The following is a 26,545-nucleotide window of genomic DNA, read 5'->3' on the forward strand; positions in this document are numbered from 1 at the left end:
TGCTGCAGCATTGTGGTAATGTTAGTAGAAGACAGGAAATCAAATTATTTCCCAGAAATGCAACAAAGGGCAGTATAGCTAAGGCACGATGAGCTGAAAGCACTGCTGTGGTAGCTTCTGCTTTCATGAATGTGACAGATGTCACCAGATGGTTTCAGCAAAACAACAATAAGACACAAGTCTTAATTGAAGCCTGACAGACATAAAGCAGAGATGATGTTATTAGCCATTATCAGCTCGTAAGCACAAAGACAGATAGTTATCAGAATATGTCAGCAGAGAAGTGAATTTGGAGCACAGAAATGTTCAACATGTATCTTTTAGGTCGTTTAAAAACCGTTGGTCCACCAGAGGATACATTAACGGTACAGTGAAATGACCCGCTCAGAAGAGAAGTGGATTTTTATTCAATAACTTTAAGGGATTATCTTTAAAAACTAAACTAAAACAACAACAAAAAAAACAGTTTTAAGTCAGATTTTCACCGCTATAATATCAACAATGAATCTGCCTCAGAAATCTAAAACCATTTGGCTCTAGTTGTAATTCAAGCTGGTTTTACAGCATCACTGAGGTCAAAGCGTTTCACACAGTCAACAAAGCCAATCAGTTTTTACTGCTGTGGTCTACAATCTTCTCCAGGATTGAATTGAAAACTCCTCTGAATCCTCTACAGTCTTGAAAAATTCCCAACAGAAATCTATTCAACCAAAAATAAATTCCTCTATTCTTAATCTCCGGCCAGTACAGCTGAGCTTTCAGAGCTGAACTCCTCTCTGTCTGTGCGGCTGCTTGTTATTACCACGGCAATACAAAACACTGGCGCTTCAACCATCTATTTGCCACAGTATTTCGTGCACATTCCAGCAGGGGTGAAAAGAGAGCAACATTTTTCTTTGCTGTTCACCTGCAGGGATGGAGCAGAATACAGCAGCAGTTCAGCAAGCATACATTTAAAAGCGGGAAATCCACAAAGGTTACAGCTACATAAATTTGCTGGAGCACGTCATCAAGGAACAAGTACACGGTGACGATACACGAGCTGGTGAATGTGATCTATTAGTACCTTCTCCTGTGAAAGGCCGGCTTCCCCTCAGCAGGGCTACGAGTGGAACTGGAGGTGACGGAGAGAGAGACAGGAAGTGGCGGATGATGGGTGACATGAGGTGGGATTTTAGAGGATGGAACTTCAACATAATCAATGAATGAATGGTATTTTTCCCGTCTCGCATGAAACAGGCCGACTTCCACACTGACGCTGGGTAATGCATTTGAGATGCCCGTCACTGCCGTAGGTCCCGTGTTTCATATTGTACACTTTAAGTCTGTTTTTTTTTCTCCGTCACTCTCAATCTTCACAGACAGCTGTTGAAATCAAACTGATTTATCGAACTCAATAAAATTCATGAACAGGGGACTTAGTCAGTGTGGACAGAATGGATCAAATGCTTCACTGTTAATGTGCAGTAAGTCTTGGCAAGAAAGCTTCATTATTCCTCTAAAATGTGAAAAAAATTGTCGATATTTCAGGGCCAGTCTGAGCGGACATGCCAATGACGTGTTCGTCTCACTGATTAACTCCTACTGCATTCATTTTCCTTCATAAAAGGTAGGCTCTCTACGTTTTGTTTGCTTTGTTTGTTTGCTCTACAGTGGGTGCTTCATGTTGGTTTATAAAGTGCGCCTACAGACAAAAAATGATTCTCCTCTCTGTCATCATTAGCAAGACAACATATGAAACCTTGGTGGCCTGTTTTTACCTGAAAGAGTAGCCGATAAATGCCTAAAGCAGTTGTTTTTATGTTTTTACTCCCACTCTGTGGCCTTATATTAAAATTTAAAAAAATATCATATCATATTATAGGCACGAGTGCTGCATATAAGGCACCGACACAGAATAAACACATGGACGACACACAAACACACACGAGTGCACTCTGCTCCTGATTAATAATTTAGTGGAAATGTGATGTCGTGTTTTTGTTCGGGGTGTGAAGTGTGTCCTTGTGTGTGTATGTATCTGTGTGTTTAATTTTGGCAGCTCCCCACCAATACCAGACAAATGGCAACACAGCTGCTCACAGCAGGAGCAGGAAACACTCAACATGGCACAGAGGCAGTGACATCAACGATCTCTTTAATGCACACATCAGGTCTGCTGACATCTACTGACTAACACCAGATTTGCAACAGCAGCCAGTGTTCAGGACCAAAGAGCAGCATCCCCATCTCACAAGCAGTTTGACTCCAGACACAAAGTACTTACAGATTCTCCATCTTTAAGAGCCTGATATAATCTAGCCCCCTTCCCGCTCTCACCTCCTCTGGTTCATCTCTGCGTCTCCTCCGTTGTTCTTCCCAGGACCCCAGCTGTGGCGGCGGAGAGGCGACAGGGAGCGGATGCTGTTCCGGAGGAGGCAGGAACGCCGTGGCACCTCGGCCACTCGGTCTTTGGCCTCTTCTTCCGCTTCTCCTGCTCCTCCAACACCACCATCCAGTCCTACAGAGATGGCAGCCCCAGTGTGGAAGCCCTCTTCAGTGCTCCAGCTACTGTGCAGGCCCTGGTTGCCCTCCGGACTGGAGCTGGACGGGCCGACACTGGCGGTGTCGTCCGTAGAGGAGCAGGAGACAGAAACCTCGCTGGTGCTGTCTCCCCCTGTCACTGCTTCATCAGTCTGCAAAAAAAAAAAGAAAAAAAAAGAAGTATGTCTTAATGTCATTTTAAAACAGCATCTTCAGGGAACTTTCAAAGTAAAATGTATAGTTTATCAGGAGCTACAACCACAGCTTTTATTTCAAAACAGTTCATTCAATGCCAAATGCAAATGAAATACTGATTTATTATTTCACTGAGCAGAGCTGCAAAAGTAGCTACTTTCTCCTTAAGTATTGTTTTCACCCCAGATTTAAGCAAGTAGCGCTCGACTGGAGACTGTTGTGTTAAAAGTCTTGTTCTGCTCACAGAGCAACACAGGAAGTGAAGCCTTTATCCCTGAACCAGGGGAAATAACGTTTTGGTCATCAGCTACAATAACAGGGGAATACTTCAAATCTATGTCTCCATTTTAATCACACACAGCTGAAGTATAGAGTATAACAGAAGAGAATATTACACAATGCAATGAAATGAATGATATATTACACAACAGAACAGATGTCCTTCAAATCATTGTTAATTGCCTAATTACATAGGCCATCACATTGCATATCCATCAGCATTTCCTCACTAAAGCATGCGATGAATTAAGAGAAGGCTGGAAGAGCTATTTAACCCACAGGAATGGAATATAATGAGGACCAAATGGCAGGACTTAGGGATAATGAGCCAGAGCCACATTATAGCAACGCTGACATTATAACAAACACCAATAAATGATAACAGCCTTGTGAAAACAAACCTTTCCCAGGAAAATGTTTGTAAGTTATACGCAGTCTCTTCAGCCTATTTGTCGTTGTCACAGGACTTCCACAGCCACAGACAGACATCACTAATACACAGTGTGTATATAGATATATACTGGAAATATATACTGAAATAGATCTTTGCAAATGAACAAGCAACATGCTAAATGTATGTTGGACGAGGCCAAAAATGTGGCAGGGACTATTTGACAAGTCTTACCTATGTGACAGCTCTGTAATATAAATAATGCATAACAGCAGGAAAACAAATAGTCAGGGTACAACCACACACACACACACACACACACACACACACACACACACACACACACACACACACACACACACACACACACACACACACACACACACAGGTTTGGGAGAGTCCATTTAGAGCTAATTTGGAGGTGTGAGCTTTAACTGGGTCTATTGTGCTGCCAGCTGCAGTGTGAGCGCCGAGCATAGAGACGCTTCTGTTGGAGAGCCGGGAATGAAAGATCTGATTTATGCTGCCGACACGACTTCCTCTGGGAGCGAGAGACAACTTACATAGTGCGTGTGTGCATGTGTGTGAGTTCAGGACAGAGAGTGCACGTGACTGCAGTGATTGTTAGCTTTAGCTGGGAGAAGTATTCAGCTGAATTTGTAAACTGCAATTTATATTTTAGCTTTTAGATGATGCTCATGTCCTGACATACAATAAGTTACAGTGTTTTGCTCATGGACACGTGACACATGTCCAACCCACGTGTCACTGCGATCGATGCCGTGACCTTTCATGTTATGAAATACTTTCTCCACCTATTATTCTACATTTATAGTATTGTTTCTCGCAGAAGAAAGACAGCTTCCCTTCAGGGAGCAGCAAAGACGTTAATCCTCTCTCACAATTTAGCTCCTGCGGTCTTTGTTTGGAATCGGAGGCTACGCGGACTTCACGGCACAGTTTGCCCATCGCTGTCTGCCTACAGTGCCCTAACCCTCAGCATCGCTCCGAGTACTCCCAGGCAGCCGATATTCTGCACGCTGACTCTGTCCATTGTTGTCTACAACAAAAAGTACACACAGTTCACATTACCATGAGCATGTTTCAAGTGCTCGACACAGCAGAAGCCGAGAGATATGCGTATTTCAGCTTCAATCAGAGAAGGGTGCCTGGCTTCAAACAGACTTTCAGCAGCAGCAGAGTGACAGCCGGGACCGTGGCTTACACTTTCCCTGCAGCAGAGCAGAGCTGCTGGCTTAAAACGATGCTTAGTAGATATTTGGGATCTCAGCCTCAGGGTGCTGATAAATAAAAATAAAAAAGTAAAACAGCACAGTCTAAAAAAAATAGCTACTATAGATAAATAGCTAAAGAAAAAATATTTTCTAGCCGTTGAACAGGAGTGAGGTGGATGTTTGGACCGCAGCCAGAACAGGATTCGGTGAACGTTGAGTTTGCTGCTAAATAAAAGTGAAGGCTAGACATTTTTATACTTATTTATTGATCTTCTTGCAGTTTGGTTCGTTAACAATTTGGTTCACAAGGAAGACATTTAATTGTCCTCATTTTTATTCTTGTTTTTAGTTTCTACTTTAGTTTCTCACTATTTTCTCACTATTATTGTCATTTTAATCTATCTTCTACATTTCTATCATCTCTACTGTCTTGTGTGCATTGGTCTAAAAGTGTTTTTTAAATTGCCTTTCTTTCCTTTTAATTAGTTTTTATCTGGGTTTTAAATTGTACTCAAATTTATTTACAACTGTCTGTCTTATTATTGGCTTGTCAATCATCTGTGAGGCAGTTTGAACTGCACCAACATGTACAAAAAGTGCTATATAAATAAAGTTTGATCGATCGATTGATTGATTGATTGATTGATTGATTGATTGATTAATTGGTTGATTGATTGATTCACACTTATCCTGCAACACACTGTCATATACTGCATGTTTTTTGTTTAAGTATTTCACTTTTTTTTTTCCTGTATTTTTTTCTCTGTTCTTGATTTCCCCACCAGGTACAGAGATTCGAACCAGCAACCTGCAGACAATGTTAGAATTTAAAGGCATCACTGATCTGAGTATAAGTAAATGGAGGTCCGACCTTTCTGAAGATGCTGTCAAACCCCGGCTCTGCGGTGAGGAAGCCCTCGATGTCGCTGCCCGAGTCTCTGTGAGCTGAGGAGGGACAGCTGCTGGTTCTACTGGGCAAACTGGGAAACGCTGAAGACTGTGAGGATCCTGAAACACACAACAACTAAGTGTCAACACTGAAATATAGCAGAGACAAATAGAGAGAACAATAGAAAATAGTTTAACTTGAGCAATATGAGAAAATAATATGAAGCCAGCCGAATAAATCTTGACATATTAATCAGGAAAACACTCAGGTGCGATGTGATTAAAGTTACATTCTGTAGTAATATTTTCTCAACAAGAGCTGTTAAACTGTTTCCAACATAATACGCTTTCATTATCTCGTCTAAAACATAACCAGGTCTGTTAGGAAATCAGTGAAAAGACTTCTGGGAATCTGAGAAGGTGTGAAAAGCCCGGCGGATCAATGGCCTCACTAAAGCCGCCTGTGCTCAGCTGCAAAGCCAAACAACTGCTGTTTGTGTGTTTTAAAAAGTCAGAGGACAGAACTGGAGGTAAAATCTCCCTTCGAGAACATGACAGGTGAAAATGCTACTGATATACAGCAAACAGCTTCAGTGAAAGAGCCACATTAATCACCTTCAAGCCAACCGGACCCTGATGAAGACTTTCTGCAGGATTTTGTTTAAAGTCAAAAGTGATTTTCACTTCAGTTAGCAGTTGTTTGATGAGCTGAAATTACAGACATCCAGGAGGCAGTTTAAAGCCCAGCGTCTGCAAACATCAGCCACACTGGTGTGTACTTAGGTAAGTCACCATCTGAGCCACAGCCAGCACATGTATCACGGTAAATATCTTAAAACAGCTCTAAACCCCTTTCCTCCTTCTCAGTGAGTAGCAGCGCTCTGGAAACACAGCAGGTATCCAACAGCAGCCCACCATGAGATCACACCCACCACTTCTCATGACCCCTCACTGAATAACAAAACAATCCCCTCCAAAGTCAGCACATGATATAATTACACAACACGGTTCTGGGGCTGCACATTTTGTACATGTAAGGACGTGCACCGATAATATCCCACTCCAAGAGGAAGACTGTACCCAGCCACACATGTACACCAGCAGGCTGACTTTAGCCAACTGCCAAGAACAGCTAGATGAGATCATTCACCAAGTTAGCTGTTATTTTTTTATGTCTATTTCTGCCCTAAAAAAGCGGAAGTTATTCTTTGTCTCTCGGGGACATTTTGCAGAGGAAGTTGCTTTCAAACTGTACAAGAACATGAACTCTGTGGAGCTAAATGAGTAGAATAAGACACTAATACATTCATGGCAGAAAGTAGTAAAAACTACATTTATGATGGTGAATTTAAGAAGGTAAAGAATGAGAGTTTGCACCAGCTGCAAACTCTGAATGCGACTGCTCTCCTGAAGCCTGAAGAAACACGAAGCTACCAAATGCAGCTCCAGTCAGCTGCTGAGAGGAAGGGGCCATGATGGGGGGCGTTGTGTGACTGACACGAACAAGCAAACCAAATGGGGGACACAATGAAGACACTTCCTGCACTAGCATAACCACGGGCCATTGTCACACACGCCTGCAATCGTAAGAACACGCATGTGCTTGGAAGGGGTGGCGCATCAAGAAGAGCGCACTCAGTCCTAAACTGGCACACATCTCACAAAGACAATATAAAAGAACATTCAGGTATTTCTCTTCTGCAGCCAAAACTGTCTAAATACTTACTAAAGGACGAAAAGATTCTGCTGCATTTTCATTTGGGAAATCAGCTGCATCAAAACAAACGCTCCTTCCCTCAAATGACAACACGAGCTTACATGAAGTGATGCAGAGTGGCAGAAACTGGCATTAAGGAAAATAAACCCAGCGAGGGCCAGCGAGAGACACACCAGCGATTGATAAAACACAGAAAAATACTCGTTCAAAGGTTGTGTGAGTGGGTGAAGTAAAAAGACTGAAGTGGATTGTTGATTATGTTCAGTTTCAGATTCATGAAGCTGCTGCGTTAAAACTAAAAACAAGAGCGTTCCTTTTTTGCTGTGCAAAGTTGACGTACCGGTCCTAAATCAGGCACCATCAGAATTTTGGTTGCATTTTTATTCTGTATCTGGTAAATGAGAGTAATAGATGTTTATACTTAAAATAAATTGTGATCTGAACTCTAAGCAGTAAAATTGCTATTTTAATGTTATCCTGAATTCTGCAGCCCTAATTTAATATCAGAATTTTAAATTGGAGGGCTTGAAAGAATATAAACTTATCCTGAATTGTCAATCTGTATTTTGTAATCAGAAGTGTTAACAATTTACTGTAAATCTTCTTTAGGAAACTGGTGTCTCCATATTTTCACCCAACACTGTATAGCTTTAAGAATCCAGCAGCAGAGCGAGTGGCCACAGGAACAGGATTATTTTTGTTAACATATTTTAAGGAAAATATAGAACTATTTCTGCAGCAGTAAAAGGTCAGAAGTTTAATTCTTCTCCAAAAATGTAATCTACACCGACCTTTGACCCCAACTGCCGCATCAGACCTCGACCGAGGCGGTTTTGGAAGTTGATGCAAAAACATTTGAACCTTTATTCCTCATATTTCTCAGAGTCCACTGTGAACAAACAGAATATTGTGTGAGAGTGTGTTGGAGGAGTGCTGACTGGTGGTGACACAAGTGGATGCCGGGGGTTTCTCTCCAACTCCACCGCCTCGCACCTGTTCACCAAAACTAGCACGGGACTGTGAGCTTTGACAGCTGTCCTCCTCCCTCTGTTTCAAACAGACCCCCAACACCACACACCACACACACACACACACACACACACACACACACACACACACACACACACACAGACAGACACAGACGCACACACGCACAGGGAACAGGTGGAGAGCTCTCTGAGGAGTCAGCGGGTGATTGCGGGTTGCTGGTTGAATGGTAATGGGGGCTCACACACCTGTGGACATTACACTCAATCACACATTTCTAAATATTGCTTGCTGTTGGGGTTTCCAGTTCAGTTCAACATGTCTGACAGGAATCTAAGAAAAAGGAAGCTGAGCAGGACTCGGGTTGAGAAATGCACGTTGTTCGATGAATACAGCAGAAGAGAAATGGCAGAGTAGATATTCTCCAAACAAATCATCCGGTCCGAAGCAATCAATGTGGTGAGAAATAATGCCTGAGATAAAGGATCTGTTGGGCCTCGCTGTCTGAAAATACTCTCCTCTGCCCATTTTTACTGTTAGCCAAGATAAGATACTCTGAACGTTTTCCTTATGTGCAGATCTTATCGGTACTTACAGATAAAAGCCTATTCATTTGTCCTCTTGATTTCCTGTATTCTTTACTACATATCATGTTATATTTGTTCGAGGTGCTTTGTGAAACTGGCATGATTTTTTTTTTTTTTAATACAATTTTCTTTGCACATTTAAGGACATTTCAGTCAGTCATCCTACAAAACTGAGAAGCCACTCCGGCTACTGCACCAGCGTTGTTTGTCTGCTGTCAGTGAACTGATTGAGTTTATAATCAGCTGTCAATTTACCATCTGCAGTTCAACAAGCTTGGTAACACACAGAGTCAAACAACTATTGTAATAAAACATGTTTTTAAAAAAAATGCACTGATTAAATGCAGGATGAGAAGTCTATATATTTATGCTAACATAAAGCCTACCATTTGTCACTGAGATAAAAATCTGCCTGGACACAATTTAGAGAGTACACACACTACACCAAACAGTAATTTAAACTTTCAACATGATTCATGTAAAACCACCTTTAACTCCTATATCTTTGTTTTTACTTTTCATTGAATTGTATACGACAAGCCCAGTATGTCTCATACTACTGAACTGACCTGAGGTCAACAGGAAACTGCTTCACCTCTAATAAACGTAATACCACGCAACATTACAAGTGACGCTGTAAAGCAGCAGCATGACTCAACATAGCAAACCACAGGCAGCCAGGCAAGCTACCAAACTGTGGCCTTCCAGCAAACCATGAGCGAGTATTATGGGGTCCAGGTCCGTCCACAACCACAATCAATAGACAACATGTTCTGCACACACGTGAAGAAGCTTCAGTTGTTTCTTTTTTTATTCCCCTTTGGCGAGCAAGTCAGTTTAAATGTTTGTTTTTAGTCATCAAACTGAATCATTTGCTCATGAGTCGCCTCGATGTTGTCTCCACTGTAGTGGATAAGCTTTATAGATCCTAACTTTGCACAATATTTCACTTACTGTTCTGCATAGTGGGATTTATCTTTGATGTTGACAGACTGTGTAAAGAAAGAAAGAGGAATATTCCCACAGAATATGGTTAAACGAATGTCACTGAGGTCTCATCCTTGACCTTGAACTGGAAGGTTTTGGCATTCAGTCTTCCTGGGTCAGTCCTTTTACACTGACCTTTGACCCTGACAAAAGAAGGTCAGCAACCCCAACTTTCTACCGTTTCTAACCAAGGATCTTTTGAAGTTTTGAGCAGAGAGTGAAATCAGCTCTGGTTCACTGAAACACTATTCCTCTCATAATAAGACTCAATCAAAGTCTACAGCCATTTTATTCACTCTGAGGCTGTGCTTAGTCAGAGCAATGCTTTTTTTCAGATTGATATTTCTGCCCATAAACTGACAGAAATATATTCACATGGCACCAATCAACCACTTGCTGCACTGTCAAGAGAGGTGTTATTACTTTTAGCTTCAATTACACTGTGGTTGTAGAGATGGAAATATTAGTCAGTCTACTGCTGTGGTAGCACCAACCTACCGTGACGCAATGGATTGTCAACTGCCGTTTTGAGGTCTCAACTTCAGCATTTTGGCCGTCCCAATCTTCATGTTTTTGGAGCCTGAAGTGACCATATTTGGACGACTTGGGGAGAAGCGAGGGGTGAATCTGACTTGATCTGACTGACAACCGCAGGACACTACGCCCACCTAACTTCAGCGGAAACCTGACTGCACCCCAGGCCTGTCAATCAAACCACACATGCCCCTACATATATCTCTTTTTGAGGCTTAATATATAATTAACTATGGAACTATTTTAAGAATGGACCAGCAGAAAACTAATCAGGAGTAAATTTAGTGAATGACACCATGATGACTTGTGGACAAAATGTATTGACTTTGTATTTCAAGAGAGAAGTTGGCACTTTTGGAATGGGAGTCTATTAGAGAGAGAGGTTTTTTGGAGGCAGGCCCTAATGGCCCTCAGAGGTATTGCACTTTAAGGCACATCCGTATTGTTTTCACTTTTTACACCACAAAGCTTCATCCATCTTTATGTAAAGTCTATGGGTCCCGACTGAAATAACTACAAATATTAGACAGAGTGCCAAGAGGATACAGTCAACATGACTTTGGCCAATATCTTGGTTTATGGCCAAATACTTATACATACTTTATGACTAAACTTTTGACATGTAAGTCTCAGCTGTACTTTGTGTAATGCTTGTTATAAAATGCTATGCTGACACTCTAACACGGCGACCACTGTACATGCTGTTTAAGATCAACATTTTAACATTTTTATTGTAAGCATCCTAACATCAGCCTTTGGCTGAAAGCAATGCTATACAGCCTCAAAAAGCTGCTAGTCTGGTTGTAGAGTCTTTGTCTCGTTAACCATTGAAAGACATTAAAAAAAACAGAACAGGAACAGAGAGAAGAGAACTGAGGAGAATGAACTACAATTTAAACTGGCATGATGACAACATGTTCATGAAAAATATATAAAAAGCTGAGACAACGTCTGGACATGTTTCACCATGACTGTTGCTGTTAGGTAAACCACTGCAACCACTGCTGCTGAGCTCACGTTACATCTCCAACCACCAGACTCCTACTGTCCATCCTGTTGTTTCTCTGTGACACCACTTAAACTAAGAGTTATTAGCTCTCTTACATGGACAGAGTCACTTCAAATGCTGCAAGTCAGCTGGAATATAAAAAGGGTCAACTGGAATACCACCAACCAGTGGAGTTGGTTGAACTATTTATCACATCATTGCCATACTTGTGGCGTGTAGCCACAGCGTTGTGACATACAAACAATACACACTGCGTCAGGCCCATCAAAACTTTGCGTGACAGTGTCAATAATGGTCAAAGGTTCCACAGACAACCCAAGACGTTTACTATTACATACTGTACACTCCACAATTGTTTAGCATTATTGATACATCCAGATATTTTTGAGCGGTACTGGGATACATTGGCTGCAGTCTGTTTAGTATATGTGTGTATATGTGTACAACATTAATGTTCAAAAAAACAAACTTAAACCAAGTGTGTACCCAAAGTTAATTTGCACTTATAGACCCGTTTTTATGATGTAACCTTTTCCAAAAATAGTCTCTGAGCATCTCCAACAAGTATCAGAAGACAACTACTGTTAAAAGTCCAGGTTTCAACATTACAGCATTAATGCAGCTGAGACAGGTGTCATGGGTGACACGGTTATTAGCAGGTTTACCACTCAACCCTGACTGCTGGTTAATCATATGGTTCACAAGTTCTACAGCTGATTATAGCTGTCACCTTTGCACACTTTTGAATACATGAAATTCTTCGGTTTAAAACTCAACAAATAGTAACAGATATTCAATATCAGCAAATATACAATTATGGGATCTAAAAGTATTATTGTCTGTCAGTCTTGTCTTGGTCTTTTTGACCACCTAAATGAAGTTTGATGGACTAAATTTCCTCTTTATGGTACGATAGAACTGGCAGACAGAAGCTCTTCAGCTGTTTTCACAGATTTAGATCCAACAAGAAAAGTGTCAATGCTAGTCCTCAAACGATGCAAGTAGGCTTGCTTTGTGTTGGTGATACTTCAGCCAGACTGAAAAGTCACCAGGACAAACACCAGTTTGCCGTCACTTCAGACAAGCATAATAATTAATAATAACTGAAAAACATCCACTTCCTTGATTCTGAGCAGATAGTTTAGAGCTCTAGCAGCTGACAGAAAGTCTTACCTGAGTGTTGAGTGTTGCAGGGCTGACGGAACGACGTCTCTCTGTCTCGGTGGATCTACAGAGAAAACAGGAAGACACTGAGTCAGCCTCAGCAACATGTGATCGTCACCCACAAAGAAATCATGATGCAGACTGCCGTGTCTGTTAGGAAGTCTTCCCTGATACACAGAATGGGAGGCAACAATAAGACACCCTTTATAACAGCAGCATTAAGAGTATTCATGGGATTTAGTGGAGCTATGCTCAGGCTCTATCTCGCCCCGGGGGAACTGTTGTGGAAAGATCTAACTTTGGTTTGTTTTCAGCTTTTACAAGTCTCAGTCACACTGACACACACACACACATACACACACACACTGCCTGTCAGAGATCTGTGGTTGGCTGTGAGCACCCAACACTGCGGCTCTGCTTCCTCTGTGGTCTGAATGTCGATAGAACAGCTGTGTGTGTGTGTGTGTGTGTGTGTGTGTGTGTGTGTGTGTGTGTGTGTGTGTGTGTGTGTGTGTGTGTGTGTGTGTGTGTGTGAGCTTGGTTTTAGCTACAAAAGCCACAGGCCCCCCACCCTCTCTGCAGGCAACACAAAAGCTTAGACAGTTTGGCCAAAGCAGTGCAGATTTGACTGACAGCTCTGAATGTGAAGCTCACACAGACTCACAGAAGCTCATTGTGTTTTAGTGAACTCTATCTATGACATGTAGATAAAGATGATGAGCTCTGACTTTGAATGTGTATCTATTACAAAAAAAAAATGTGATTAATAATCTATTAATGAAGCCTGATTGCCAAACCCTAGCTCCTTGAAACTGAGTACAAAGCCTTACTGCCTGAAAGCATGGCTGCTTTAAGATCAAGAGAGCTGACTGTCATGGAGTTTACTGTAGATGGTACCTCCTTTAAGATCCTTATGATTTGCCCTTCACTAATGGTTTGTTCCATCCTTTCTCTAGCGTGTTTCCTCCCCTCTTTAATTCTCCCCATTTACCTCCCAACCCTGGTAAGCTCATGTTAAGCCTGGCTTAGGTCAACAGGCTTTAGCACCACTCCTTTAAACTTGGCTGTGTAAGACTTGTACAAAGGAACATCCAGACACAGTAGAAACAGGTGCCTAATCAAAAAGGCCACAACCTTTCATCTGAAGGAGAAATTGGTGCAATGAGACAAAAGCTGCTGTCCCACCACAGGCCACCAAACCTGCTCACTGTATGCTGCAAAGGCACAAACTGTGTGAATGCTGTCGTCCTCTGGTTCATTATTACAACTGACCTCGTTTCTGTGATGCTGAGAAGCACTTGAATGAAGACGACTATCCTCACTGTGAGGTGAAGAGTTTACCGAGGATATAATACGTATCATCTAACTGAATGAGGTCAGGGATCAAATTAGCTAAAGTAAGTTATTAAAAGGTCTGCAGCCTTTTAATCTCAATGTAAACACTTACATGCTCAGAGTTAGATGACATCGATGCCAAGAAACACGAAAAGCAAGTAAATATCGAGGAATTGAACCTGAACATTGATCATTAACCAACATGTTTTGTTTACACCGTGCTGAGTTTTGGCGCACAATATACTGTATGTCATATGGCGGTCAATGCTGATTGGTTGAAGGCTGCTCCAGTTGTTTCATAATGAACCGGATGTCTACGCACAGGATGCAACAAATGGAAATAAATCTCAATGGAGTGTCACCATGCCAAGATATCCACAATGCAATTTTTGGTCTTAATGCCAGATTCCATATCATAAAAACAGAGACCGCAACAAAGAGAGAGGATCAGATGTCAAAACTAAACTATACTTAATACACAGCAGTTATTGAGAAGACAGAGAGCAGAGACCGAAACAAAGAAGAGACAAGTCAAGAGGTTAAATACAAAAACTCAAAGACATAACAGCGAGGAGGATAAGTTAGTCCCATCCAACCAGCAAGGTCAACTCCCCCGAACGCTTAGAGGCAAGGTGGTTCAGCTAAAAAACTAACCTCTGCTGTCTCAGTGCACTCAGCTGACGAGCCCATTGAGACCCAGAGAAACACTGAGCTCTGTTGTCCAGGCCTGGGAGCGGTGAGCGTGTGAGCATTTAAAAGTACCCACTGTGATCTTTCTGCATTCCTTCAAAACACACTGACAACTACTCACGTACCAACTGGCACCACGTACAGGCACGTACATCAGCCAACAGAGCTGCATGCACTAACCCACATTACAAACACTTACTTATTCTCCTTTTTTTCTACCTCATCAAGTCTCGCATGCACACATCAAAATCCAACCCGCACACATCAAAATCCAACCCACACACACACACACACACACACACACACACACACACACACAGACACACACACACACACACAGACACAGACACACAGACACACAGATGCATACACAGAACACGCAGGCTTTTTCTTTTCACACAGCTGTGTTCAGATATCAAACAGAGCCCGCCGAGAGAGAACAAACACTCTGACGAGGAAAGATTAGCTGGTCACAGAGGGCGCCAGCGCACGCACACACACACACACACACACCACATGCGTGCGCGCGCACACACACGCACACACACACACACACGCACACACACACACACACACACACACACACGCACACACACGCGCACACACACACACACACACACACACACACACACACACACACACACACACACACACAGACAAACACATGCATAAATGTATGTTCGGGTCAGAAGTAAATGACTGCTTGTGATTGCACCAAATTAAAAGGCTACATGGGATGACCACCGAGCAGAGCGGTGACAACAGAACTTGAGAAACAGAAACAAAGGATTCAGAATAAAAGACAGATTCAAGTTGAAATAAAGAAAGCAGCAGCAGCTTTACGGCTTTTACGGGACTGTTTACCCACCAGAACTACTTTTGTGTGCTTTGCCACTGATTATAGAATAAAGTGAACTCTGAGGCAGGAAGTGGATACTTCTCAGAGGAAGTAGACACACAGCACAGTACAGGTATGTGGGAATACCTGCTGTTAATGCATGTTATACAGCGTATTTATTAGTCATGTGTTTCCTTCAGTTAGGGAGTGTGTTAGTGCAAAAAGCATGAACTTAAAACAATAAAAAAAAAAAATACTGTTCAATTTGAATCAAACAGAAGCCTCTCCGGTTCAACTTTTCCTTTCAACTCATAACTTCTCATTCAGTTTAATGATGCCTGTTACAGAGCACCTCTGACGCTGTCACCAAAAGTCAGTGATTTGCATAAGGACCAAATGTTTCAAGCGTTTTTGGATTCCTTCATCCAGAAAAGCTTCTACTCAAGGTAAACAATTAACTACCGTAAAATGTAGTGACCGTAAACATTCGGAGAAACAAACAGGGAGGTAAACAGGCAGAGGCACATCAAAAACAGACTTATTTTTTCATAACAGAAGCGAGCGGGGTTGGACGTGTAGTAGGTGAGGAGGTTGGTGTGTTTTGTTCGATACAAACCAAGAGCCAAAAGGCAGCCTCTCATTTAACCGGGAAGCGAGTCACACATTTTATCAAACAAGTGTCCAAGCCTGCAAAACAGTCAGACAGCGAGGAACCGATCCCCATCTGAAAGCTGGCAGTGAAAAATATGAACAGCTCAGTGCATAGCTGGATTGTCGGGGGACTCTAAACTGTACCCAGTAAAAACACATCTGGTTTAAAAATGAAAAGGCGGGCTGGTGTGTGTGTGTGTGTGTGTGTGTGTGTGTGTGTGTGTGTGTGTGTGTGTGTGTGTGTGTGTGTGTGTGTGTGTGTGTTTAGGACTTGGACTGCTGCCTTGTTTCTAAACAGGCCGGCAGCCATGGCCGACTGAATGACTGTTTCCAGCCAGGCAAGTTTGATCCCTGAGGTCGGCTAGCAGCATATTCTCTGATGCTCCTTGGAAATGATGACTCTGACTGAAGGACTATCTATTGAGAATGCGTTCTTTCAAAATAAACTTTATAAAGACATGAACATTATTAGCAAACCGGTCAAGAGAAGCGAGTGCCGAAAGAAGGAAGAAAAAGATTTGGAGAGATAATTGTTGTGCCTGTTTGGAGTTGATGTTTGCCATCTATCTGCCAAACCAAGTGTTTATACACATGTATATACTGTAAGGATAGTTAGTATAAAGGCTTATTCACAGTTACTGTACTCTGTAAGTGGACTGATGATGTGTTGTGTGACTCCAGGCCAGCAGAGATGCTGGGATGTGAAATGGAATGAAGTCATTTGGCCGAGTGCCTGTTTCCATCCGGGGCCAGAGGAAACCGTTAGCCCGGCTCTGCCTTTTTCCCACACCATCATATCTCTCTCCCTTTCTCCGCTCACCTCTGTCTCTCTTTCACACTCACACTCACACACACACTCTCTCACACTCACACTCACACACACACACGGACACGCACACTTGCTATTTCACCCCCTCAGGTGAAAAGCGGAGCTGACGTTCAGAACGAGTTTAGAAAGTGACAATAGACTAAAGAGAGGTGTTACATTTACCACAGCACTCCTCTTCATAGATATTCTCCAGCTCTTGCCCTCCTTCTGGATGTCACAAGCAGTAGACAGTGTAACAGTCAACATCACCGCTGCTATGTTGTTCATAGTTTAGTTTATGCATGATAATTAACAGTTCAGACATCAGGGAGCGCTTATTAGTTTATGTTATAAGAAATACTGTATTGTTGCTTTGATTCATTGGCTTAGTTTGAATTATTCCTTGTTTTGTTTATAGCTACCAGCTAATATAGGCTACATTCAGTGGAGATTAATTTAGTTCTGTCTTCTTTGTTGTTCACATTTTAAATTGGGAAGCTGATTATTTAACTATCATTGTCCAACAACTCCTATTTACGTAGTTCCAGCGATGATTTTTGACTTTATTTGATAGCAAATACAGCTTTGATTGGTTGAAATAGCCTTTCAGTTACCAATATTTGGTCACTTTCACATTGAACAAAGTGAGATTTTGACTTGGTTTTAGCGCAAAGGTATTAAAGGGTTTATCTTGAGATATTTCTATTCTGTCCAAAAGGGGGAGTGCCCTCCTGACAGACTAACTTTGCCATAACACTTGTATTTAAAACGACTGGAGGACATTATATTGCAATCAGACTTACATGTAACAGTCCAGTTGTGCAGATTACAGATCATTTTGATCCAACTATGTGCCTATATGGAAATTGTCTGTATTGAATTGAGATGAATGATAATTGATAATTACTTAAATTAGACCCAAACTTGTTGATCAGCAGTCAACAGGACGACAGGCCAGAAGAAAACTCTACAGTGGAAAAATGTCATGAAGGCTTCTATATGTGTGGTGAAGGGAAAGTGCCATTTGGGCTTTAAATAGCACAACGTTCGGGTGCCGTAAATATCCCATTTAGAAAGATTGCACTTGAGATGGTTTGACACAGAACCTTTATGGTAACAGCACCAGGACCTCTGAGAGAGAGGAATTACAGAATGACAAGGATTTTATATTCTGTTTGAGTCGTACAGTTTGTCAGACGAGTGCCCGTCGTGCTGACCAAATAACCCCGCAAAGACTTTTCAACTGTCTGAGCCTCATTAAGTTTCATACCCAGTTATTCCACAGCGATGGATGGAGTGCAGGCATCCGTCTTGGTGTCACATAACAGCGTACCCAATGCAGCGTACATCCAGAAACCGCACTCCACCCCGAAATAATCAGTACTCTGTGTCTGGAGGGCCACTAGCAACAAGCATGCAATCATCTCCCAGGGTGCAACACAACGAAAGCCGTCACAACATCTCCAGCAGACGAGTACAGGTTTGCCGAAGCCTGTCGGAGCACTTTGTCACATTTATTATGCTTTGCTTAAGAAATATCTTTTTTTCTGAAGAGCTATTTAAGAGCAAGTGTGATCAGGCCTTAAAAACCAACCTGTCTGAGGAACTTAAGCTGCTGAATCACTTCATGAAATCTCCCTTTAATGGACCCAATTTCATGTAATAATATCACTAATTATCTTTGACCTGACTTTTATGGATTACTTTCATGAATTAAGTCCTGCTTTCATAAGTCCTACCTTGCTTTTATGTTTTTTCCATTCCATTTTATCTGTCTGGAGGACTTAACAGGTCTGTTTTCAAAGCTGCTGCTACAAAGACTGTCATTACTGCTGCAGCAGTGGTCATATCATACCAAACAACTTTTGAGTTTGAAAGTGCGGATTGGTAGCCTACCTTAATCAAAACCACGTCTACAGCTCTTTCTCCTTTGGCACAGAGACTGTACCTCCGCTTGTGTCGCTCGTACATTTTCCTATAAATATCCAGAGCGGCTTTACTGAACAGAAGGTTACAAAATCCAGGAGAAACACTGTTGAGGAGAGCTGAAGCTGTCTGCTAAGCTTCACATCTGGCCACAGAAGCAGCCTTCCACCAGACTCCAGCTCAACTCCCTCCCTCCCTCCCTCCCTCCCTCCCGCCCTTTTCTTTTCCTCAGCCGTCTCTCAACTTCTCTTGACTCTGCCTGACTTTCCTGCCTTTGCTCTCTCTCTCTCTCTCTCTCTCTCTCCCTCTCTCTTCCTCCCTCCCTCCCTCCCTCTCTTCCTCTCCCTCTCCCTCCCACTCTCTCTCCCTCTCCCTCTTTCCCTCCCTCTCTCCCTCTTTCCCTCCCTTCCTCCCTTTCCCTCTTTCCCTCCCTCCCTCTCTTCCTCTCCCTCCCACTCTCTCTCCCTCTCCCTCTTTCCCTCCCTCTCCCTCCCTCCCTCCCTCTCGCCCTCTCCCTCTCTCTCCCTCTCCCGCTCCCTCTCCGTGAGACTGTGAATGCCTCTTTCATCCTGTGAATCAGCCATCCAAACTACTACATTGTTATAGTATGACAGATGACAGTGGGGCATTATTACTTCAGTTAATGTGATTCAATCATCACAATTGATGCCGCTGAGATTCAGCACCACCTGCTGGACCAGCGTGTACGTGAGGCCACCTGTGGAGCCTGCTGGGTGTGACTGCACCCTTTTCAGGTGACACATCGCACAACAGATTTCTGCCCCCGTGTGATGTACAGTTTATTATGTCCAGGCCTAAGTGGTGTGGATGAAATGAATAAAATATCACAAAATCCGTAGATTATAAGATTTTACTATCTATCTATCTATCTATCTATCTATCTATCTATCTATCTATCTATCTATCTATCTATCTTTGTGTGTGTGTGTGTGTGTGTGTGTGTGTGCGTGTGCGTGCGTGCGTGCGTGCGTGCGTGCACGCAAAATCTAAACTGATAAGATAATATCATAAATGATGCAATGTTGGTGAATCTTCGAAATCACGAATTATTCCTCACTGAATTTTAATTTATTGATTAATCTTATTCTCCCCCAAAAAAAGCTCAAAGACAATAATTTTTTTCTCCAAGATGCTCAGGTTCCTATGGTTCAGCAGTGATCCATACAGGAAGCACCGAGGGCCTTGATATGCTTGAAGAAGAGCACACATACAAACAACAGGGAGGAAAAGGAAAGCACACAGGTTTTGTGCAGATGGTAAAATGTTAGCATACCCTCACAGCTATGCAGCCTCAAAAAAAGTAATTGAGCAAAAGAAATGAAAAGAACCTTATACTGTCAGTATGAATGGCTCTCCCTGGCAGTCAAAGATAAAAATGCACCTGAGCAAGGAAATGGAAATGTGCTGCTCCTCTACAACTCCTCAGGACAGCAGCTGGGCAAATAACCCATGAATATTTTACCAATTCTTTGTCCCTTGATTTCTTATAGTCACATGTCGGTAATGCTGCTTTATTAAAATAAACAATGCAAAACAATAATTTTAGCTGCGATTTGAAATAGGATAAATTGCAAATACAAGTGATAAAGTTGTGTCCCCACCAGTTCGGGACAGCACACTGAGGGTGAGCACCTTCTGATTGGTATTTAGATCCATGTAAACGTGTGGCAGTCCCTGGAGTTTGTGGGCTGTCCCTGATATGAGAACAGCCAATAGCAGCCACAAACCATTTAAGCTCCCCCCACACATCCAAACTCTGACCTTCACAGAGCACCAGGTGTTTCAATATTCAAGGAGACAACGTTAAGCCAAACAGACCACAATTCTTGTACTTTTTACTCCACTACATTTGTCAGTTACAGTTTTACATACTTTTTCTGTCCAATAAAAACTATGCATCTCCAAAATTTGTGATTTTGAATTTGAATTTTTCTGATAAACTAAAAGGTTTGATTTTTCTTTGTGGGCTGAGAAAATTATTCTACTTTTCAAGCTAAATAAACAATTTTAAAATCATTGATGTGCTTGATTACTGGAGATTCAACTAACCAAAAGTGGCCAAAGTCATTGAAATAAGCACCACATTAAATAACTACAACACTAAAATGCACATTAATGCAACATCACATATAACAGTAAAACACTGACAGGGAGCATTTCCTGCATAGTGTGTACTTTCACCTTTGAATTTACCTAAAATGCAGGACTTTTACTTGAAGTGGAGTATTTTAACAGGTATAATTTGTACTTTTACTTAAGTAAAGGACATGAATACTTCGTCCAGCACTGACTAAACTGGAACTAAAATATGAAATGCAAACAAAGTCTCGCATGCTGAATCATCCAGGACTAAATGATCTGCTGTCTCGACACCCTCTTTCTGATTTTAATTACTTCAGTAACCTCTCAGTTCACGCAGGTAGTCGTTGCTGGTGTCATTTAGAGTCTCTTATCCCGTCAGAAGTTTAATCCACTATGTATACTTTATGTACACTTTTCATTAGTTTTTTTTTCATTTCAATTTGTACATTATTTCATGTATTATTACATATTTTAGGCTTCATATTACTTCAATCGTTCTGGCTGATTATTTTGGTTGCTCGATTCATTATTATTGCTATAAATGCATCACACACCTTGCATCTAAATATTACTACAATTGTAACAGTATAAACTAAAATGCTAAAGAGAAGTTCTCGGGCTCGTGAACGGTCCATTCTTCACCTCAACTCTTACTGCAGTTTGTTCAACACTAGCATGACTCCAAATTTCCTGCCCGTCATCATCATCATCATTATATTTCATCAGGATCAAATAGCAGGTCGTTAAACTGGTCAAGAAGACACGCTCCAGCGATGCCTTTGAGGTTACATCTCCCTCTGCTGGCGACCCCGCCACCCTGCACGCTGTGTGTGCTCCACATCCTCCTGCAGTCAAACATCTGGCATTCAAAACAAGCCAGTGACCTAAACCGCAACCCAGGAATAAGCAGAGCCACTCCAGTCTATGGCTGCGGAGGAATTCTGTTAGTCAGCAACATTTCAGCGCAAAGCCTCATCTACTGAAGATCGCATCCATGTGCTCAGTGGCTGAGCTGATAGAGTAAATGAACTGTGTCACAAGTCTCCCACAGCACACAGGAGGCAGGGAGAACTAGTCATATGTATAGGTCTTCCTTAAACACACTTCAGCAGGTGATTTATATTCCTTGCTGAATCACTGAACCCACCAAAAATATATTTAAAAAAACTGACAAAGCTGCAAGACTTTATTCAAAGGGAATAATGCTCCAGACAGCTTTTTTCCTGAAACTCTGCAAATATCTAGTTGGCACGTCAAGCTGCTTGTAAGAAAATCCTGCCTTTCCTTCTTCCCTCAAATGTTTGGCGTACTTTTCTTTACTGGAGATATGTTTGCAATCCCTGCTGTGCAATCTCCTTTTAAAAGAAGATTTGAGTTTTAATAAAAAATGCTAACCACGGTCACGGATCAAATAACAGAAAAGAACGTTCCTGCAATAATAAGCTGTGAATACTGTCGCCACACTTGCACTAAAACAAGCTGGTAACAAAAGGAGCCTGGTGGAGTTTTCTTGCACATGGACTGCATGTATCTTTTCATTCACATTTCTTATGAGATAATATTCTGTCGTGCAGACAAAAAGGGCAAACTTAACTTTTCCTTGAATCTACAGATGCATGGCTACAACAAACTCTGGTGTCACCAGGTCGTGCTGATATAGTGCAGAAACTTGTCAGTTTGCTGTATTCAGACTCTCAGGATGCTAAAATCTGTTCTTGAGCCCATTCTTTGACTGCACTAACAGACAGCGACAATGATTGTTCAACATCTATACTTACTGTACGTGTGTGACAACCTCCACTGTCAGTATAATCCAATTATTATGCATATTTATTAGTCTGCAACCAGTATTGACCTTGGCTGCATGTTTGTTCAGAACATCTTCCTGCCAAAAGTCACTTTGGCTGTTTCAGAGCATTGAACAGTGACTCATCTTCGGCTCATGTTAATCAAACCCACATCGACAACAAGGCACAGCGCGACAGCTGACAGCTACAGTAGAGACTTAAAACGTACCGTGGGGACATCCGTTCCCTCTGTTGGGCCATTTTCTTCCTCCCCTGCTTCACTGCCAGCGTCTTCAGACTGGAAGACATCCACCTCTGGAGACAGCACGCACAACACAAGGCAATCAGTCCAATGGCAGAACTTGTGATCTGCAGATACATTGATGAGTTACAGCCTCTATGCAACAGTGAAGTAGCAGCTTGTGTCTGTTTTTATTTACGATTAAAAGTTTCCTGAAAGGCAAATTTCCCACAGGGACAATCACCACGTGAATGTAAAAGAGTTAATCACTCTTTGATGATTAAAAACAGAGACATAATGGTCTAAGTTTTTTGGTACTATATAATTATGAGGTGGATTAGAGGGGATTTCTGTCTTGGTATAATTATGTAAGTCAACATGACTTGATGGATGTTAGAGGAAGTGGAAAAGTCGCTCCATGAAAAAAGAAGAACTGACTGTTTTCTTTTTAAAGCCTCACGGAGAATCAGATGAAATATTCACGGCTTTTTAGTCAAACTTTGAAACAGCACAAAGCTCGTCTGTGATCTTCCGTGATGTTACCTGATGCTCCTCCTCTGTCGTGCTGTAAATACATCCCCTGATTCATAATGACACCCCACTCTCCATGTGACGCACAGCAGTAACCTCGCCCTTGACCTCTCTTTATTGGACTTGGGTCCAGCACAATTATTTCTGATGAGTGAAAATTGCCAACAGAGGAGTGCTTGAGGTTCACTTCAAGAGCAGGTCTCACTTCCTGCTTCGTGCTCTCATCAGCTGCCTTGAGTGTGTTTGTTCTACAGAACCCAGCCTTCTAGCGCTGCATGAGACTTTGGTCACATGCACTGGCAATGTGACTGCTGACTTATACTGGAGCCAGAATGTGCATGAGTGCATGTAAGATAGACCAACACTGAACATATGAATATGAAGAGCATCAGACTAATCGTGGCCTAAGGTATCAGAGATACAAACAAGCTCAGTATTTACATAACATGTCACAACGCATCCCAGTTTTTCAGCATGAAGTGACGTGGCAAAATAACTGCCAATGTCAAACTTTCGGCAAAGTGTTTTGAAATGACATCTTTTTAGAAATAGAATAATTACAGCCTACTAATGACTCAATGCTAAAATCCTCATTAAAGGACAGTTAGCCCCCAAAAAAGCATAAATAGTGAGCAAAACATGTCGTGACAACAGCAATATATTACAACAAGATGTCACACAAAAGCTAAAAACCTCTGCGAGCCCAATTACGGCGAGCTACATGGCATTTAACTTTGCAGAGCTGTTGCCATTAATCACCAGAGGAGGACTGAATCTGATGCAGCATATTTTCTTAGGAATAAGACTTTGACAAACATATTGCCCGGTGATGTACGAGTGTGTGGAAGTGGAGTACACCTGATCAGCGACCGGGATTAATCCGTGTTTACCCACCTTGATTCGCACTGCCGCAGCTCTCCGAGGCTCCGTCCACCGCGTCAGGAGTCTTTGGAGTTTCAGTTGTCGAATCTTCACTGTGAGGTTCTGCGGCGGCTTCGCTGTTTGGAGAAGGCGGTTCTACTTCCAAAGAATTTCCATCTGCACTGTTTGAAATGACATCCTGGGATGGGGACGCATCAGGTGACCTCTCGCTTGCTGTCATCTCTGAATTAACCTGCTGTAGGTCTAACTGAAGGTCTCCACTCTCAGATTTATCACTGGCTTCTATCCGCTGAACATCCTCTTCCTCAACTGGGTGTGTGTCTTTGCTCTCTTCTGCGACAGATGGATCACATAGACCGCTACTGGCCAACTCGGATGCAGACTGTTCAATCTCTACATTCAGGTCCGCACTGTTGGGTTCTCCTGTTTCACTTTCATCGACCTCCCCTGTTGGGGCGTCCTCGCTCTCTGGGTCTAACGACAGATCCTCTGTGGAAGGTTCTGGGCCGAGTTTCTCTGTTCCCTCAGGGTTCAAAGCCTCCATTGTCTGGAGGCCGGGTGACAGTTGTGATCCGGGCTCAGTGCCATCCTGGTCGCAGTCTGCACTGACAGCGTCAGGCTCCAAGGAGAGCCCTGCGTCCATAGTTTCAACGGGTTTTAGATCATCTGCATCCTCAAACTCTAATTCTGTTGAGGTCAGTTCTGCTAACTCGGTTTGAAGAGAGTCCCGATCCTCCATTGTGCCACTTTCCTGAGTGTTGTGGAATATTTCAGTCATAGAGCTTCCAACTGATCTGAAACTGCAATCGTCATCACTGGAGAGGCCCTGTGCCGTGCCGGGATCACCGTCAGCGAGGCTTTCAGAGGGCATCTTTTCAGGTGATAGCTCACAGTTACACGAATCAGTCTGTGTATCGACCGCGGAGCTGCCATTAGTCAGATTATCAGCTGCATTGTCAGGTTCATCCATAGGCAAACTGGTGCTTTCAATACCGTCTCCAGAAGGTTCAGCTCCGTCTTCACCGCTCACTGCTCCAGTAGAATTCCCAGAATGACAACCAGTTTCTGGAGCCGAGCCCCTCTGCTGCTCTGCAGCGTAATCCCTACCAGCTGTTTCCTGGTTTTGTTCGGGGCTGTTTATGTCTGGAGGAGGTTCCCCCTCATGGAGGCCTTCTATCAAGAGAGGTGGAACAGCAGATTCAGGCTCCTCGATTACATCACCGCAGTCTATCAGCGATGGGTTGGGGAGGTCCCTTGGGGTTGATACGGGGTTTGTTAACCCTTCAATGTCTACCTTCTCGTCGTCTGAACAGAGTCCGTCACAGAGCTCCTGGCCAAGTTTCATTTCTTCTTTCCCGACATCATCTCCTTTCCGAGAGCAGTCCTTAATTTCAGAGTCGGAAGTGTCTGAAACCTCGGATGACGGAGACTGGCCCATGACTGAAGCTTTCGTGTCCCCGCTGGCCGTTATTAGGTCTGTTGACTCTGAGTTGGTCTCCTCCTCCTCCTCCTCCTCCTCCTCCTCCTCCTTCTCCTCCTCCTTCTCCTCCTCCTCCCTCCTCCTGGCTGCGCTGTCCTCGGCTTCCTGCTCAGATCTGTCTTCTCCCTCCTCGGCCTCCTGTCCTTCCCGGATCACAGCCTCTCCTCTATCAGTTTCCTCTGCCTGTTTACCACAGCCCGCTGCTGGGAGGATTCCCACATTGACGCTTTCCCCTTCAGCCTCACTCTGTGCTCCTTCACCCCTATCACACGGACTCAAACTCCGGGTGGAAACACCAGGCTGCTCCCTTCCCTCCTCCTCCTCCGTTCGGCAGTAATCTCTCCCAGAGTTTGAACTGGGACACACCCTGTCCTCTGGGGGGCCGAGGCCATGCTCCTGGGGGTGTACTTCTGATGTTGGAGTACTCACAGGCGAACTCCGGTCTTTCTCTGCATTCCCAGTCTCACTGTGCCCACAGTCAACAGTGTCGCTGCTTTCCACTGGGCAGTTTTCTACCCGTCTCCCTTCAGTTGTTGTATCCAGGCACTCTGACGCCGTAGCAGGTTGCTGGAGTCGCTCCAGACAGGTTACCTCCGTTTGTACACCTTCACAACATTCAGCAGCGGTGTGCAGAGAATCAAACTGCAGCTCCAGTACAGAAACTCCCTGCAGAATACAGAAAAAGAGGAGGATAAGAGTTGGCTTTCCCTTCAGAGAACCCAAAAGAGCTGTTCTCTGCTTCTTATCAAGAGCCAACTGTGTGATTGCATAAGGTGT

General features: G+C 42.9%; 1 protein-coding gene across 1 annotated transcript in view; it reads right to left on the reverse strand.

Moving 5' to 3' along the window:
- LOC138212826 (A-kinase anchor protein 13) overlaps positions 1–26,545 on the reverse strand; it is a 103,357-nt gene that overhangs the window by 37,991 nt on the left and 38,821 nt on the right. The window contains exons 8-13 of the mRNA XM_069173423.1: positions 24,301–26,434; positions 22,864–22,949; positions 12,506–12,560; positions 5,495–5,631; positions 2,320–2,675; positions 1,067–1,114 (exon numbers count right to left, since the gene is read on the reverse strand). Coding sequence (XP_069029524.1) covers positions 1,067–1,114; positions 2,320–2,675; positions 5,495–5,631; positions 12,506–12,560; positions 22,864–22,949; positions 24,301–26,434 — 2,816 coding nt within the window. The remainder of the gene's footprint in view (positions 1–1,066; positions 1,115–2,319; positions 2,676–5,494; positions 5,632–12,505; positions 12,561–22,863; positions 22,950–24,300; positions 26,435–26,545) is intronic.

The sequence above is a fragment of the Embiotoca jacksoni genome, unplaced genomic scaffold (genome assembly GCF_022577435.1).
Source record: "Embiotoca jacksoni isolate LCO1_2020_lvr unplaced genomic scaffold, fEmbJac1.0.p SCAF_6, whole genome shotgun sequence".
NCBI lineage: Eukaryota > Metazoa > Chordata > Actinopteri > Embiotocidae > Embiotoca > Embiotoca jacksoni.